The 14,624-nt window shown below is 28.2% G+C and overlaps 2 protein-coding genes across 3 annotated transcripts; one reads left to right on the top strand and one right to left on the bottom strand.

The window, feature by feature from the left end:
• The first annotated feature begins 4,921 nt into the window (after window positions 1-4,921).
• Window positions 4,922-9,467, top strand: LOC105151207 (serine protease snk). Its single transcript, XM_011064769.2, has 6 exons — window positions 4,922-5,096; window positions 5,942-6,436; window positions 6,650-6,917; window positions 7,321-7,568; window positions 7,794-8,161; window positions 8,384-9,467. The coding sequence occupies exons 1-5, from the start codon at window positions 5,030-5,032 to the stop codon at window positions 8,132-8,134; spliced, it is 1,419 nt and encodes a 472-aa protein (XP_011063071.2). The 5' UTR covers window positions 4,922-5,029; the 3' UTR covers window positions 8,135-8,161; window positions 8,384-9,467.
• Window positions 8,141-12,510, bottom strand: LOC105151208 (palmitoyltransferase ZDHHC16A). Of its 2 annotated transcripts, XM_011064770.2 has the most exons (6): window positions 12,220-12,510; window positions 11,850-11,997; window positions 10,572-10,881; window positions 10,224-10,414; window positions 9,831-10,141; window positions 8,141-8,603 (listed from the first exon to the last, which is right to left on the bottom strand). In XM_011064770.2, the coding sequence occupies exons 1-6, from the start codon at window positions 12,264-12,266 to the stop codon at window positions 8,513-8,515; spliced, it is 1,098 nt and encodes a 365-aa protein (XP_011063072.1). In that variant the 5' UTR covers window positions 12,267-12,510; the 3' UTR covers window positions 8,141-8,512. The 2 variants fall into 2 exon arrangements, with proteins under 2 accessions (XP_011063072.1, XP_011063074.1); XM_011064772.2 differs by lacking the exon at window positions 12,220-12,510 and having other exon boundaries at window positions 10,572-10,888; window positions 11,850-11,993.
• Between the last annotated feature and the right edge of the window lie 2,114 nt (window positions 12,511-14,624).

Raw genomic sequence — 14,624 nt, 5'->3', positions numbered from 1 at the left:
ATTAATTAAAGACGAGGACAATATTATTTTTAAATTGTACAAAAAGATACGTCATCTGATAGATACTTAAATTTTAATTCATATAAAAATATTAAAATCAGTCATACATTGCAAACAGTAGTATATATATCTGAATAAATTAATTATGAAATTTAATACCATACCGGCTAGCAACAACAAATGTTTCAATCACAATCGGATCATTATCAATGTTTACAAAATGTGTTTAAACAGTAAAAAAACATAATGTAAACGATCGATTAAAAATATACTATGCATTGAATAATTGTTGGTATCAATAAATTAAAAAGGATCTTCATCTTGTTAATTAAATTGAATAGTAACATACATAAAATACGTTGGAATTTGTCAAAAAAGTAAAAACTTATACTATGGACAATCGATGGCAAATGAAATTATACTTCGCAATGTCAAGACATCTAACTGTTGGTATCAGTAATTAAAAAATCTTTGTCTTGTTAGTAAACTTTGTTATGTTCAGTAAAATTGTTCAGTAAAACATCGGTGATTATATGTTGGTGTTCAGAAAACGAAATATAACGCATTACAGCTATAAAAATAATAATGTAAGATTATAAGAATGACAGAAAAATATAATTTGATGAGACAATACAATATTGATATAAGTGAAAGTTAAAAATGTACATTTATCTATTCAATTAAAATTAATTCTTCCCTGTGCTTTAATCTCAAATAAATAATTTCCGCCATCGTAGATCGTCCATGTTTTCTTTCTGGAATTGATTTACTTTTGATTAAAACACAATACAAAATTATCTCTAAAATAAGAAATTTATTTTATAATTTTATTCTTTATTTTATTAAATTTTATTTAACAATAATTAAATTATTATCTTAATTATATTTTATCGGTAAAATAAATATAGTTATAATAAGATGAAGGTGACAGCAATAATTGATGATAAAAATTTGTTATAAAATCATGAAAATTATTTCGATTGTTATATAATAATTAAAAATTTAAGTTTAGTAAGGAAGGACTTTGGAGTAGCGTGGAAAACGGTGCACAGTTTAAAATGATATAAATTAATTATTTAACGCTCATTAGTCAGTGCTTACACAAATGAACGTTTCTGTTCAAGTTCGAATCATCCTCAGCGTAACAATAAAAAAACAGAATAATTGCATCTAATAGGTTATGTCATCATCATCTATTATTGTCGTTTGTTATTCATCTTGCCACAATCAACAAACAATAATAATAGATAATGATGACATAATTCAACATAATTAGATGCAATTATTCTGTTTTTTTTTTATTGTTATGCTGAGGATGGTTCGAACTTAAGCCGAAACGTTCGTTTATGTAAGCACTAATGAGCATTAAATAACTAATTTATATAATTTTAAATGGCATCTCCAAAGCCCTTCGTTACGTTATGAACTTATTTTAATTTTGAGGAGCTCGTTAATTGAACAGATCCACAAAAAAAAAGATGCTAAGATGAAGACTCAGCTATTCTTATGTTTTTTTCAGTCGCTGAATGCGATTCTGACATAAAAATAGGATCGTTCAGGGCAAATTTTCAATCTAGAGCGAAAAAATGGATCAAAAATAAGAAAAATGGATCATTTTTTCACTCTTCCCTAGCACTTTTTTTGTGGGCCTGTGTTAATAATTAAAAATTATTCCATTAAATTTAATATATTTAATAGTTACATTATATATTTCACATACTTGAGTGATTTCTGCTGCGTATTGCACTCATGGAACAGAGTAAATTTTAGTACTCCTTTTACATTGAAGTATTTACGAATTCTGATGAAAAAACTGATGAAAAATTTCTGATGAAAAATTTTTTATTATATAACCATTTTATTGAAAGTAATGAATCAGTAACGATAAAATCTCAAAATTAAAAAATACTTTTCAAGATTAATGCTGCAGTATTTTTTTCAGTCTATTTATTTTCTATTATTCAGCCTTATTTTTTGTTTGCCATATTGTAAATTACATCATATTTGGAAATTAACTCATTTCATCGGGATCAATTTTCTATATAATTAGGAACTTTTAAAATTGATAAAATGTCCAATAAAATGTGTTATATGATAATCTCACTTTTAAATAAAATGTGTTATATGATAATCTCTGTGTAAAATTGAACTGTGTAAAAATGAAACATTGTCACCTATTCGGCTCAAACAGCATCCTAGGCGAGAGTATGCATCATGCCATCGTTCTCTTTACACTGAAATTACCGCGCGTCGTCATCTCATTAACTCTAATCTATTGGTTATTTTATTTTAATGTCAAAAATTTTTATTATTGTATTTTTTTTGTTAATTTTTATATTGTTGTCTCTTGATAAGTGATACTGGATTAACTTGTTTTTTTTTCTATTCTATCAATATTTTTCTGTATCTTGGAAATTTTTGTGGAATATACAATACTAATTGGTTTATTTGCTTCAATCAATTACGTTAGAATCAAAGATTCTCAATTGATCAATCAAACGCTTCTGAATGAAGATAAACAATGAAACACTTTATATTTATTCTTGTTGAGAGAGTTATAAAAGAATTATTTAATTCTTATACAAGTCTTTTACTAAAAATACGACTATCGTTCAAATAAACGATTCAATCTTATTCTATTTAACAATATATTTAATTCAATAAATAAGAAGAAACTCATAATAAATTTACAAGAGAAAAAATAAAAGTTATTAATAACTATCACGAGTCGTATGTCACAATGCTACATATCATTAATATTCTTAAATGTTAATTACTCATATTTGTACACAAAATTTAATATTCAAAATTATTTCAACAATTCTTGACGAGAGAGAATTATCTATTCTTACCTTCATTTTTTCTTTCTTTTTATTATTTTGTGCAAGAATATTATAAAGCAAGAGCGGGTTCTGTATTTTTAAAAAAATTTAGTCATTGTTCTAAATTAATAATCAGCGAATAATAACATTAAAAATTAATTTTTTTATTGATATGTAGTATTATTAATAATATTTCTTTTAATATACTATTTACATAGCAATGTTATATAATCACAAATTTATATAATTATATTAACTTTATAATTGAATAAAAAATCCAAAGATAAAGTTATAGTTATACTAAACGCACTCAATTGTTATCACAGTTTTAATATAGTCATGGTTATAAAATATCACTTGGATCCTTGATAAAATTTTAATACATGTCAGTTCGATTTAACATTACAACGAATAATGACAAGAACAGAAACTTTAAGTTTATAAATCTGTAATCAGATCACTCTTATGCCCATTTTTATCAACGTAGATTAACTTTAATCTCGATTCAATTTACTCTTTGTCTTTTTCTTCTTTAGAATCTTTAGAATTAGATTGGTAGAAATGAGCATTAATGAATTTTGAGTACTTCAGAAATTATATGTAATTATATGTTTAATTGATACTTAAACAATATTTACATTTATTATGTCGACATAATAAATTTAATATTATTTAAGTATCGAATATATTAATTATCATTTTTGTAGAAATAGCTGAAACAATTTTGATAATATTTCAAAAAAATTGCGAATTCTCTTTCTGTACATTTCATCAACCTTTCAAAAAGATTTTATGTGCAAGAATAGCGAATATTTTGCTATATCAGAGCTGTCTCAGAAATGTAGACATATTTCGCTCTCAAATGTTTCACTTTTCTTACTTAAATATTATACTATCAACTTTACAGAAAAATTGCAATAGATAAAAATCATTAATTTGCTTCTCATAGAACTTTAAGAATTTTTTATCAACTTTGTAGTACTGCATTTTCTTATTTTACTACTATGTAAAAATACAGTATTAAAAAATTCTGAACAAATTCTCAGAACTTTAAGGAGAAAATAAACAATTTTTATCTCTTGCTATTTTTCTGTAAAGTTGATAGTATTTGAGTAAAAAATTATTGAAAACCAATCAGCGATTTTTAGTAATTAATATCTCGTTAACTATTGCGGAAAAAATGGTAGAGGACTTTTCAATTCAGTTTAGTTCGCCTACCTGCTCAGGATGGGTGATGCCATAATTTAATGACACTCTGTATAATAATTTACTATTAAATAGTTTAATTTAATATAAATGTTAGTTATTGTCTCCAATTTATTATTAAATAATTTCTCCTTACTTTATTCCTTCTTCCACTTCTTCGCGGCAATATATGTACGTACGTTTTCATTTTTATTCTATAATATTATAAACTTAAGACGTATAAAAAAATATAAAGCAGTAAGAAGTAAACAGTAAGCCAATCGGCTAATCATAGTAGAAAACATAAAATGATAATGCAATTAAGCAAATCCAAGATGTTGATTTTACTTATACTGTTTACATTTTACTGCGTAAGATTTTTTGTGTCACGTTTCTTATACTTCTGTATATTGATGAGTAATACTGATTGATTTGTCTTTATCCTGTTTTACCGACATCTTATCTCATCAATTTTTGTAGAATACATCGACTGGTTCATCCGCTTTGACGTCAGAATCGGAGATTTCCAATTGATCAATCAAATATTGATCAAAGACGAATATGCATATTTATCCTTGCTATTGCGTTGTTAATTATACTTGACATTTACGAAGTTACTGTTATGCTACACATTCTAAATTGCACAATTTAACAGATGTACAAAATTCTGTTGTGATTTAACTTTTACAATTCGTGTGTAATTAATGATTATTACATGTTTGATCAAATCCAACTAAACTTACTAGATTGAAAAAACTGCAAAATCGATATCTTCGATAACCCCAGACTGTTAAGATCACTCCCCACTTTCATCTTCTATGCATTCTATGCGCTTTCTTATCGTTTTTTATATTTTTTTTACCAATTATCTTATTTCATTCTTTGCAAAACTAGGAGGGAGATGAAATATGAGAAAGAGAGACGCAGATTCCATCATCATAGTTAGCTTATTTCCGTCGTCAAATGACGTGACGTCGAATACTCGATCTTCATGCATTGATCTCTCGCACTTTTCTTTAGTGATGAATTTTCATTTCGGCTTGGTTGTGATCTTCGTAATCCTTAATGTGGTTTTCGTTTGGTCCACCGGTAGAAAAAACTCATGATTACAGTTTCAAGTGTTATTTATCGCTAGAAATTATTAACTAATTATTAACTAATTATTAATGTATTTATTATTATTTATTAATAATTATTAAATTATTAATTAGTGAACTCTCAAATTAGCCGCGATTTCAACGGGAGCGTTATACGCTTGATTTTTTTTTCTAGTGTTTCTATGTGGGAACTTTTGTTAGCAAGAATTCGGAAGTTTAATAATGTTGTCGAATAATTCCCGAATATTAATCTTCAATAATTTTTTACTCAAATACTATCAACTTTACAGAAAAACAGCAAGAGATAAAATTATTTTCTTCTCTTAGAGCTCTAAAAATTTTTCAGAGTTTTTTCAACATTTTAATACTGCACATTCTTATATATTGATAACTATTTTTACTAACATGAGAAAATACGTTAATACACTATTAAAAAATTCTGGAAAAATTCTCAGAATTTTATGGGAAGAAAATAAACAATTTTTGACTCTTGCTGTTTTTCTGTAAAGTCTTGATAGTATTGAGTAAAAATTATTGAAAACTAATATTCCAAATATCGAAAACCAGCGATTTTTAATAATTAATATCTTTAACTATTGCGAAAATTGCAAAATGATAGAGGACTTTTCGATTCGATTTAGTTCGTTCTATATACACTCAAGCGCTTCGTCAAAACTTATTGGATCCTGCGTACACACACACACACACACACACACACACATACACACACACGCACGCACGCACGCACGCATACGCACACACATTTATACAGATATTTATCTCTATAACTTTAATTTAATTTATATGCACATATACACATTTAGATATATTTTTTAGATAATGGCATTTCGAAGAAGAACGTTCAACTGAGTTTCGGCATTGCGACAAATCCTTTTCTCCAATCGTCCAACCTAAATCTTCCCAATATTCAAAACAATCCTTTCTTGTATCCATCAAGTAACAGAATTGAAAACTCACTCTTGTCAAATGCTGTTGCAACACAGGCATCTAATATAGTTTTTCCCAATAATAACTATAATCCGTTTCCTAATAGTAATGCGAATCCTTTCCTGACAAATTTTCGTAATTCTACTAAAGAAATAATTGATCCAAAAGTTAAGGTAGAGTCTTCTAGTTCACCAAGTCCTGTTTCGCAAACACCTTATGCACCACTACCATCCTATCCTACATCAACATCTAATACACCAGCACCGAATAATGATTTTATATTTCCTACTCCTCCTAAAATTCATTCTCCAACTTCACACGTACCATCCTGGAAGGAACTGTTACCTTCTAAGCTCAGTCCGGAAAAACCGATATCAGAACTTAGTAAGTAGAATATGATCATATATTTTAAGAACATATAGAACTAAAAAATTTACAGGTTCGAAAATGTAAATGCATAAGATCACATTTGTACACGTTTGTAATGTAAAGAGTAAAGTATTTGAATGTGAATTTTCTTACCCTATACACATTGAACATATCTTTATATATTCAATGTATACCATAATATTATTATATATATAAAATAAATTTCAGAGTGCGAAGAATATGTGGGAGAAATTGTGGAGACAACTTTGATGTCGACTCTGACTGGTTCATCATCGGCCATACATAAATTGACTAATAGTTGTGAGAAAGAAAATAATAACTTGGTGGTTGGTGGTACCGAAGCACGTGTCGACGAGTTTCCTCACATGGTTGCACTAGGCAAACGTAATTTTGACGAATTTATTTTGATGTGCGGCGGCACGCTGATTTCACATACGTGGGTGATTTCCGCTGCTCATTGCACTCATGGGACAGAGTAAATCTTACATATAAAATTTCTCTCGCTTTAAACAACTCAAAAATTCTAACAAAAAAATAATCTTTTATTTTCCTGCTAGCTATTTTACTGAATACAACGATAAATCCAATACAATCCCAAAATTTGAAAATATTTTTTAAGACTAATACTACAGTTTAAGCTAATATACTAATATACTCTACTGTCATTTGTTTTGATTATTTAATACTATAGTAATTTTTTTCGACATACTACACATCTTAAGAAAAAATTATAAAATTTTAAAAGTCTACTTGATTTTCTAATTTAAATGTTTTAGAAATTGCAATCTAAAATATAACTTACATAAGTGATTGGTATCTTACAATTATTTAAGAATTTGATTAATAAAACTAGTTCTATACACTATATCTTATTGCAGTGGCGGTATAACAGACGCAAAGATTGGCTTCCACAGTTTATCAGACCAGAAAGGCGTTATAACTGTAATTAAAGATATAAAAACTCATCCGGATTATAAACCACCTGCGATGTATGCGGATATAGCTCTGGTACAGCTTATGACTGTTGTTACGTTTAGTAAGTCTATACGACCCGCGTGTCTTTATCAATTATTTAATACCATGCCTAGCAAGGTTTGGGTGAGCGGCTGGGGTGTTACCAAATACAGTAAGTAGCTCAGTAGTTCTTTTCGTACTTGCTATGAAATCCTAAAATCATAAGAAAAAAATCATAAAGCTAAATGTTTTAGAAAATCTAAATGTTCAAATGCTTTATATTTATTAAGAACTTACATATAGCAGGACATTCCTAATAAATGTTGTCCTTTATAAAAAAAGATCAAAAATTTTTATAAGGTAAGAGTACTGATTCATATTAAATTATGTACTTCAGGCGGAGAGGTGAGCGATCGATTACAAAAGGCTGAACTGAATGTGATAGATAATCTATTGTGTACAATACGGCATAACAGTTCCACAGAAGAAGTTCCGTACGGTATCACACCAAGTATGATTTGTGCTGGCGATCTTAGTGGCAACTGGACAAGGGACACTTGCCAAGGAGATTCCGGTGGTCCTCTCCAAATAGTTTCTGAGAATAAATGCGTCTTCCAACTGATTGGTATCACTAGTTTTGGTAAAGCCTGCGCAATGATCGATATTCCCGGTGTTTATACTAGAGTGTCCCATTATATTTCGTGGATCGAAGGTATAGTCTGGCCGCAAGGACAATAATCACAATTTATTCGACTTTTACGAAAGGTATAAAAAACATATTTTATTAAATTATATTGTATTTGGTTAAATTAAGTCTTACATAAATAGTTATCAATTAGTTTTCAAACAATTCAAATTATTAAAGATAAAATATTATAACATTCGCAAATGTTTCTACTTATTGTTTTGTAACGTAATATACCTTTACCATGTAAAAATAATTTCGCAATTTCAAAAAAGTCTACTTGCTTTAATTATTGCTTTTAGCAAAAGAAATTATGAATACAATTGACCAGTCTGCAATTCTGACTAGAATATTGGAAAGTAAGAATAGAGAAATCACAAGATATGGATTTAGAATGCAGCATTGATGTTGATCTTCTAAACTGTTAAAAATCAAGAGATTTTACTATCGTGAATAGTTCGCCATGTAAGGCCATCACCATAAGGACCATGGATTGATGGGAATAAGATATGCCACCAACTTCTGTAACAATTAATGAGATACATTATAAAAATAATATTAGACAAATTTTTGGACAATGAGACTATACAAATACAAAAATAATATTGAACAAAGTATCAACAATTCAAGTAGCTGTTATAATAAGCTTAATTTCCAATTTTCTTTAAATCAAAATCATAGTCATTAAAATTGAAAGAACATAAGGATCTCGAATTATGTTATAATTACCCAGGGTTGGATAAGTTAACTTTTTTTTTAACTAAGTTAAGTTAACAATCTTGAAAATTTAACTTAGTTAAGATACAAGTTAATTTAATTAATGGAACCAAGAGTTAACTAATTGAATTAAGAGTTAATTAAAAAGTTAAAAGTTAAATTTTTTTTTTATTTTTTGAATTCATGTTTCTAGGATTTCAGTCTTACAAATAACGGAAATAATAAATATATACTTTATTTAGAAAATACTCTATATTTTATTTACATTATTTTTGTTTATATATACTGTTTAGTATATAAGATTCAATTATAAATGGCCTGTGATATAACTAAAGCTTCAGACACAATATGAGGGAGTAGTGATAGCAATAAGGAATAATAGATTTCAACCTATTAAAAACTAGATCGAAACAGTTTCTGACAGATTGAAATCTGAGCGTCAATTCTGTAATTTAAAATGAGGTGAAAATTATAAAAATGAGCAAATTCACTAAAATATTTATAATTTCATTGGTCAATTTGCTCACTTTTACAATTTTTACCATTTTAAATTATCGCTATTGCCGCATATTATGTCTCCGAGACTTAACTTCAGAGAATTAAATAAAAAATTAATAGTTACAGAGAGAGAGAGAGAGAGAGAGAGAGAGAGAGAGAGAGAGAGAGAGAGAGAGAGATAAAATGTAACTAAATAAAGTTAAAAAGTTAAGAGTCTAAAATGTAAAACTAAGTTAAAATTAATTAACTTTTTAACTTTTTAACTTAACTTTTATTTTTTTTAACTTAGCACTACCCAATCCTGTAATTACCATATAAAATTAAATAACATGTGAGGTTCAGTAAGAACTTTTGTGCAAAGTTTAATATTTTTAGTTAAATTTATTTTTCTGGCAAATTCTGTAAAAGTGATATATTTTATAAATATGCATTGCATCTCATTCGTTTAGCTAGTCTTTCATTGATGATTTATATTATTGATTATATTTTAATCGGTATTATCGCTACTTAAATATGTATTTATAAAAGTTCTACCTGCTTTTTGTTCCTAAGAACAATCTCCAATTTTCCCTCGACCCGAAGTCATAAGGATTTTGATAGAACTTATTCTGAGCACGATACTTTTTAGATTCCGCGCTGTTGATGTGTGCCTCGATGCTCGTTTCTCCTCGGGTGATGAGACGAGCATGCCACCAGGCTAGAGCACCCAATGCTGCACATGTGGCTATACAGATTAGACCCGCAAAAATTATCAATCTTTTTTGCCATTCTTTGATCTCAGTTTCTGCCGCCTGTCTTGCTATTTCTGCTAGCTCCTCCTTACTTAAATGATCTAATGATTCCGTCTGTATCAATCAAGTATATATTTAAGATTTTAATTAAAGTGATAGTTAATAAAATATATTTATGTGCAATTAACTAATGTACCATTGGAATTATTTCCGAATTATTAAGGCGTACTGGATGGCCATCTAATTCCGGTTCCTGGTCAGGGAAGAATTCCTCATAGGCGAGTTGCACGCCGAATATCATAATGAACATAACGCCAACTACGGTGTAAACCATGTATAGGAAGAAATGCCGATGATTATAGTGGCCAACGCAATTGTTTAACCATGCTGTGTATTGATTAAGGAAGACTTACTACAGGATGTTGCAAAAAATGATTATATAAATTTTCATTGACAATATATACACGATTAATTTATGGTGAATAATTAATTGATGAAAATTGGCTATATGTATAAAATTAATTAATAAAATATATAAGGATACGACAATGATGATCCATTTTGAGGATACACTTGTTGCAAACAGAACAATGATGTGTTCTGGGTGGCTTTGGTTTGATGCATTTCTTACAGATGCTTACAGCCTCTGGTATAAGGCCTCCCTGAGGTGGATTTCCTGCTGGCACAGTCACACCCATATAATAATGAAAGCAGACATTAACCAGCAGCCAGTTTCCAACTAGCAATAAGATTATCGTCATTATGGGACTCCGTTCCCACCACCAGGGTAGACCTACATAGTAGGCAATGTATACAATACTGATGGTCAGCAGGCTCACCATTGCTACAAACACCTATGGACTGCAGCACTTAGTAAATATATTGTGGCTTGAAGTTTGCATTATACATATAAGTAGAACAAAGTATCATGGAACATTTTATGAAATTTCATATCTTACAGCATACACTAGTGGAGCGAACTGTGTTGAATAGGGATGCAATCAAGTAAGACAAAAAGAGGAGAATATTTGGTTGTGGTGTTTTCTCTGTCAAGAGTGTTCGTAACGAATAGAGGTTAGGTTTTGTTATTAACATTAAAGTAAATATTTATTTATATTTTTCGTTAATTTACCTGTGAAATGATATATCCCGATATAATTTATTATCGTCTGTCGCTTTACACGTAATTAAACAAAAGGCTGGCATTTTGTAAGAGTTTATGACATCGTAGGGATAAGCAGGGATCACATTTCACTGCTGTCATCAGCTGTCCGAACAGAAATGAAACCTGATGAGCCAATTACAAATTGAAGGAGAGAGAAAGAGAGAGAGAGAGAGAGAGAGAGAGAGAGAGAGAAATTATTGCCAAATATCTCCTTCTTTGTCTTACTTATCAGCTCGCCAGTTCACTATATAAAACATAGGCAATGCTTGCTCCATTAGTATATGCTCTAAGCTTCACGTAATAAACATAGCTATATGTCCAAGTATTACTCATTTATTGTAGAATATAAATAAAATATATTCACCAATTGCAACAAAAATACTTTAATATTAGCGTAACATAATAATTAATTCTAATGAGACAATCTTTAAAAATATATTTCAGTTAATGTAAATCGGATCTTTTAAAATTTGATAGTTTATCATCACAAAAATTAGTTTTTAAAATATCAAAATTCTCGTATAGATTTTTTTTAACTCAACTGAATTAATTACATAAAGTTTATTAGGCATAACAAACACAACAATCTTAAATGCTAAATAAAAACTAATGAGATTTTGTAATTCAATACAAGAACAAGTATATAAAAAATCTTACCGGACCCAAAAAAGAAGTGAAGTTCTCGACAAACCAGAACATGGGTTCCATAAGTATATCACAAATGTAACTCCAACTCAAAAAGTCATTGTAGAACAAAGATTTAATAGAAATTTGAAGTCGCCACCATTTCTGTTTTAAACTATTCCTTAAAACAAGTCGAATTTGATCGTCATACTTATTAAGTTCATATAAATTTATGGTATAAAAGATCAATAAATGGGGGGATTGAAATTCAATAATTTTTAATGCAACTAACATAAACAATAGTAAAAGTAGGAATGAAATAAATTTGATGTGATAGAAAATAAAAATTAATAGATGTCTGGTAAATATTAAATCCAACAAATATAAATATTTATGAATTTACCGAAGAATACTTGGAGTCTTCGTCAAAGACCATTGTATTTTCGCCATTTTCGTTTCTGTGCTCGAGTCCACTCAAATGTTCTCATAATCCTGGCATATTAAAGTCATATCTCGCGAACACGCGTTCGCTCATCGTCACGTTATACTTTGCACATCTTGATAAGACATTTGATAAAGTGCTATGACCGATAATTGCTATTGTAGCAAGAAATAATAACCTCAATCGATCTGCAAGTACAACCTCGTCCGCCATATTTATTTTGAGGAAAGAATTTGGTGTAGTCAGTAGGGTGTAGAGAGTACAGCGACTACTGGTATTAAGATAGAAATATATTATTAAAGAAAACCGTATACAGTGTTATAAATATAATGTTTATTATATACATTCGCAAATTTAATTTTTGTAAAATCATGTTATTTGTGTCAGAAAATAGAAAAAACAAGTTTATATTTTCCCGCCATTTTACAAGCAGTATTTTTAAATTCAAAAATAATCAAAAACATTCGCAATGTGAGAAATTGTTCATTGTAAAATTATATATATATATACATATACATATATAACACACACACACACGCACGCACATAAATGCAATGTTTATATATATGTATATTTCTATTCTATACTTTTAAAAATTAATTAAGATATAAAAATTTGTTTAACAGTCATCCGTTTAATAAAAATTTAAAGTAGAATATTGAATTCTTATCAAGTTTTTATTACAAACATAACACAAATATAAATAGATATATGTTCTTGAATTATATATATTTTCTGATGTTATATTATATATGTAATATTTTAAGAATTTAATAGACAAATGACTGAAATAATACAGCGGTTCATGGTACAAAGGTAGATTTATTTTCTCACAGATATGCACGAGTGTACATGCGTTTTAACAAAGGTGCATACATGTATATGTACAAACTACACGCTAATCTTGTTAAACACGCAAAAGGCGCATTTTGCATTCACAATGCTGAAAAATTCGCAATTACATTTGCGAACAAGAATAAATTCATAGAATGCTTTTAACAGTCAATTATATATATATATATATATATATATATATATATATATAAAATTGTTTCTGTCAGAGAGATTAAATCTTAAACTTCAACAATTGGAGAAAGAGTGTAATAAGTGATATTAATACTTTATCTGCCATGAAGACCGAAATGAAATAGTGCAAAAAAATTCTTCTTTTTTAGAGAAATTAAATATAAAATCAAAGAATACTTGAGTAATTAAGAATTTTGTGCAATTGAAGCATTCCAAAAATAAAATATTTTGCAAATATCGAGATCATATAAAGCTTTAATACTTCAATGAGATCAAAAGATTTAGATATTAAAAGAAAATTCTGAAACAAAAATGATATCGAGAGAGCTAAAAAAATACAAAAAACATTATTTTTGATGGCACGTATGGCAGACAATGAGTTACCTTAACTTCGATAATATTTTTATATATTATATTTTATATATATATATATATATATATATACATATACATATATATATATATATATATAATATTATTATTATTATATAATAATAAGGTACAGGATAATCACACGAGGTAAAGTAGTAACAGGATAACATTGTTTTTCCTCACTTGACCTGAGAAGAGTACTGCTTTGTAATCGATGATTTAAAAGTTCGAATTTGGCATTCATAATAGTACATTAAGATTAAAAGATTAAATTTAGAAATATTAAAGAGTTAGGGCAGACACGCCCTTAAAGATTCAATCGAATAATATATATTATTAAAGATTTTCCAAGGTTTAAACACTTCGCAACACTATGCTATTCACATAGCGAATTCGATTGAACGCACTCAGTGTTCACTAGTGCATATTAAAGTCGTTGTACACAAATTGCAATAATAATGTATACTTAATATAAATAAAGATCAGTCAAACCATAAAATTCTCAATACACTTTATCGTGCTGCTAGATAAAATATTTTCATTATAATTCGAAATATTTGCATTTCACTTTTTTATGATCATATATATACATTTAAACAGTGTACAACAATTTTAATAAGCACCAGTGTGCACTAGTACGTCCAACTGAAATTGCCAATAGTAATTTTCTAAAAATATACGAGTCAACAGAAAAATTTCTAGAAAAAAGAAAGACGCACATCCCTTCTGTAAAATCATTTTAAAAATTCAAAAATCGATTTAAAATCGATAGTCAAATTCAATTGAATTACGAATATCTTTTCTGTTTTTGTAAATTAAATCTTTATCGATTACTTTTAATTCATCTATTGTAGAAAATTGAGTATCTGAACGAACTAACAATTTATTTTTCTCGACATAATGAATAATTTAACAATTTTGTATATAACATAATAACTTGAGATATTTTTAATTATAATTTCAACGTT

This window comes from Acromyrmex echinatior, chromosome 9, assembly GCF_024713525.1.
Source record: "Acromyrmex echinatior isolate Ae372 chromosome 9, ASM2471352v2, whole genome shotgun sequence".
NCBI lineage: Eukaryota > Metazoa > Arthropoda > Insecta > Hymenoptera > Formicidae > Acromyrmex > Acromyrmex echinatior.
Note: the sequence above shows the minus strand (reverse complement) of the source record. Positions and strands in the feature narration are given on the sequence as shown.

Bases quoted from the DNA above. Each gene is read 5' to 3' on its own strand.
- LOC105151207 (XM_011064769.2), top strand. From the start codon at position 5,030: ATGAATTTTCATTTCGGCTTGGTTGTGATCTTCGTAATCCTTAATGTG. The intron at 5,097-5,941 runs GTAGAAAAAACT...TATATTTTTTAG, and splicing joins GGTTTTCGTTTGGTCCACCG to ATAATGGCATTTCGAAGAAG. The intron at 6,918-7,320 runs GTAAATCTTACA...ATCTTATTGCAG, and splicing joins CATTGCACTCATGGGACAGA to TGGCGGTATAACAGACGCAA.
- LOC105151208 (XM_011064770.2), bottom strand. From the start codon at position 12,266: ATGGCGAAAATACAATGGTCTTTGACGAAGACTCCAAGTATTCTTCG. The intron at 11,998-12,219 runs GTAAATTCATAA...ACTTGTTTTAAG, and splicing joins AAGACTCCAAGTATTCTTCG to GAATAGTTTAAAACAGAAAT. The intron at 10,882-11,849 runs GTAAGATTTTTT...TGCAGTCCATAG, and splicing joins TCACTTCTTTTTTGGGTCCG to GTGTTTGTAGCAATGGTGAG.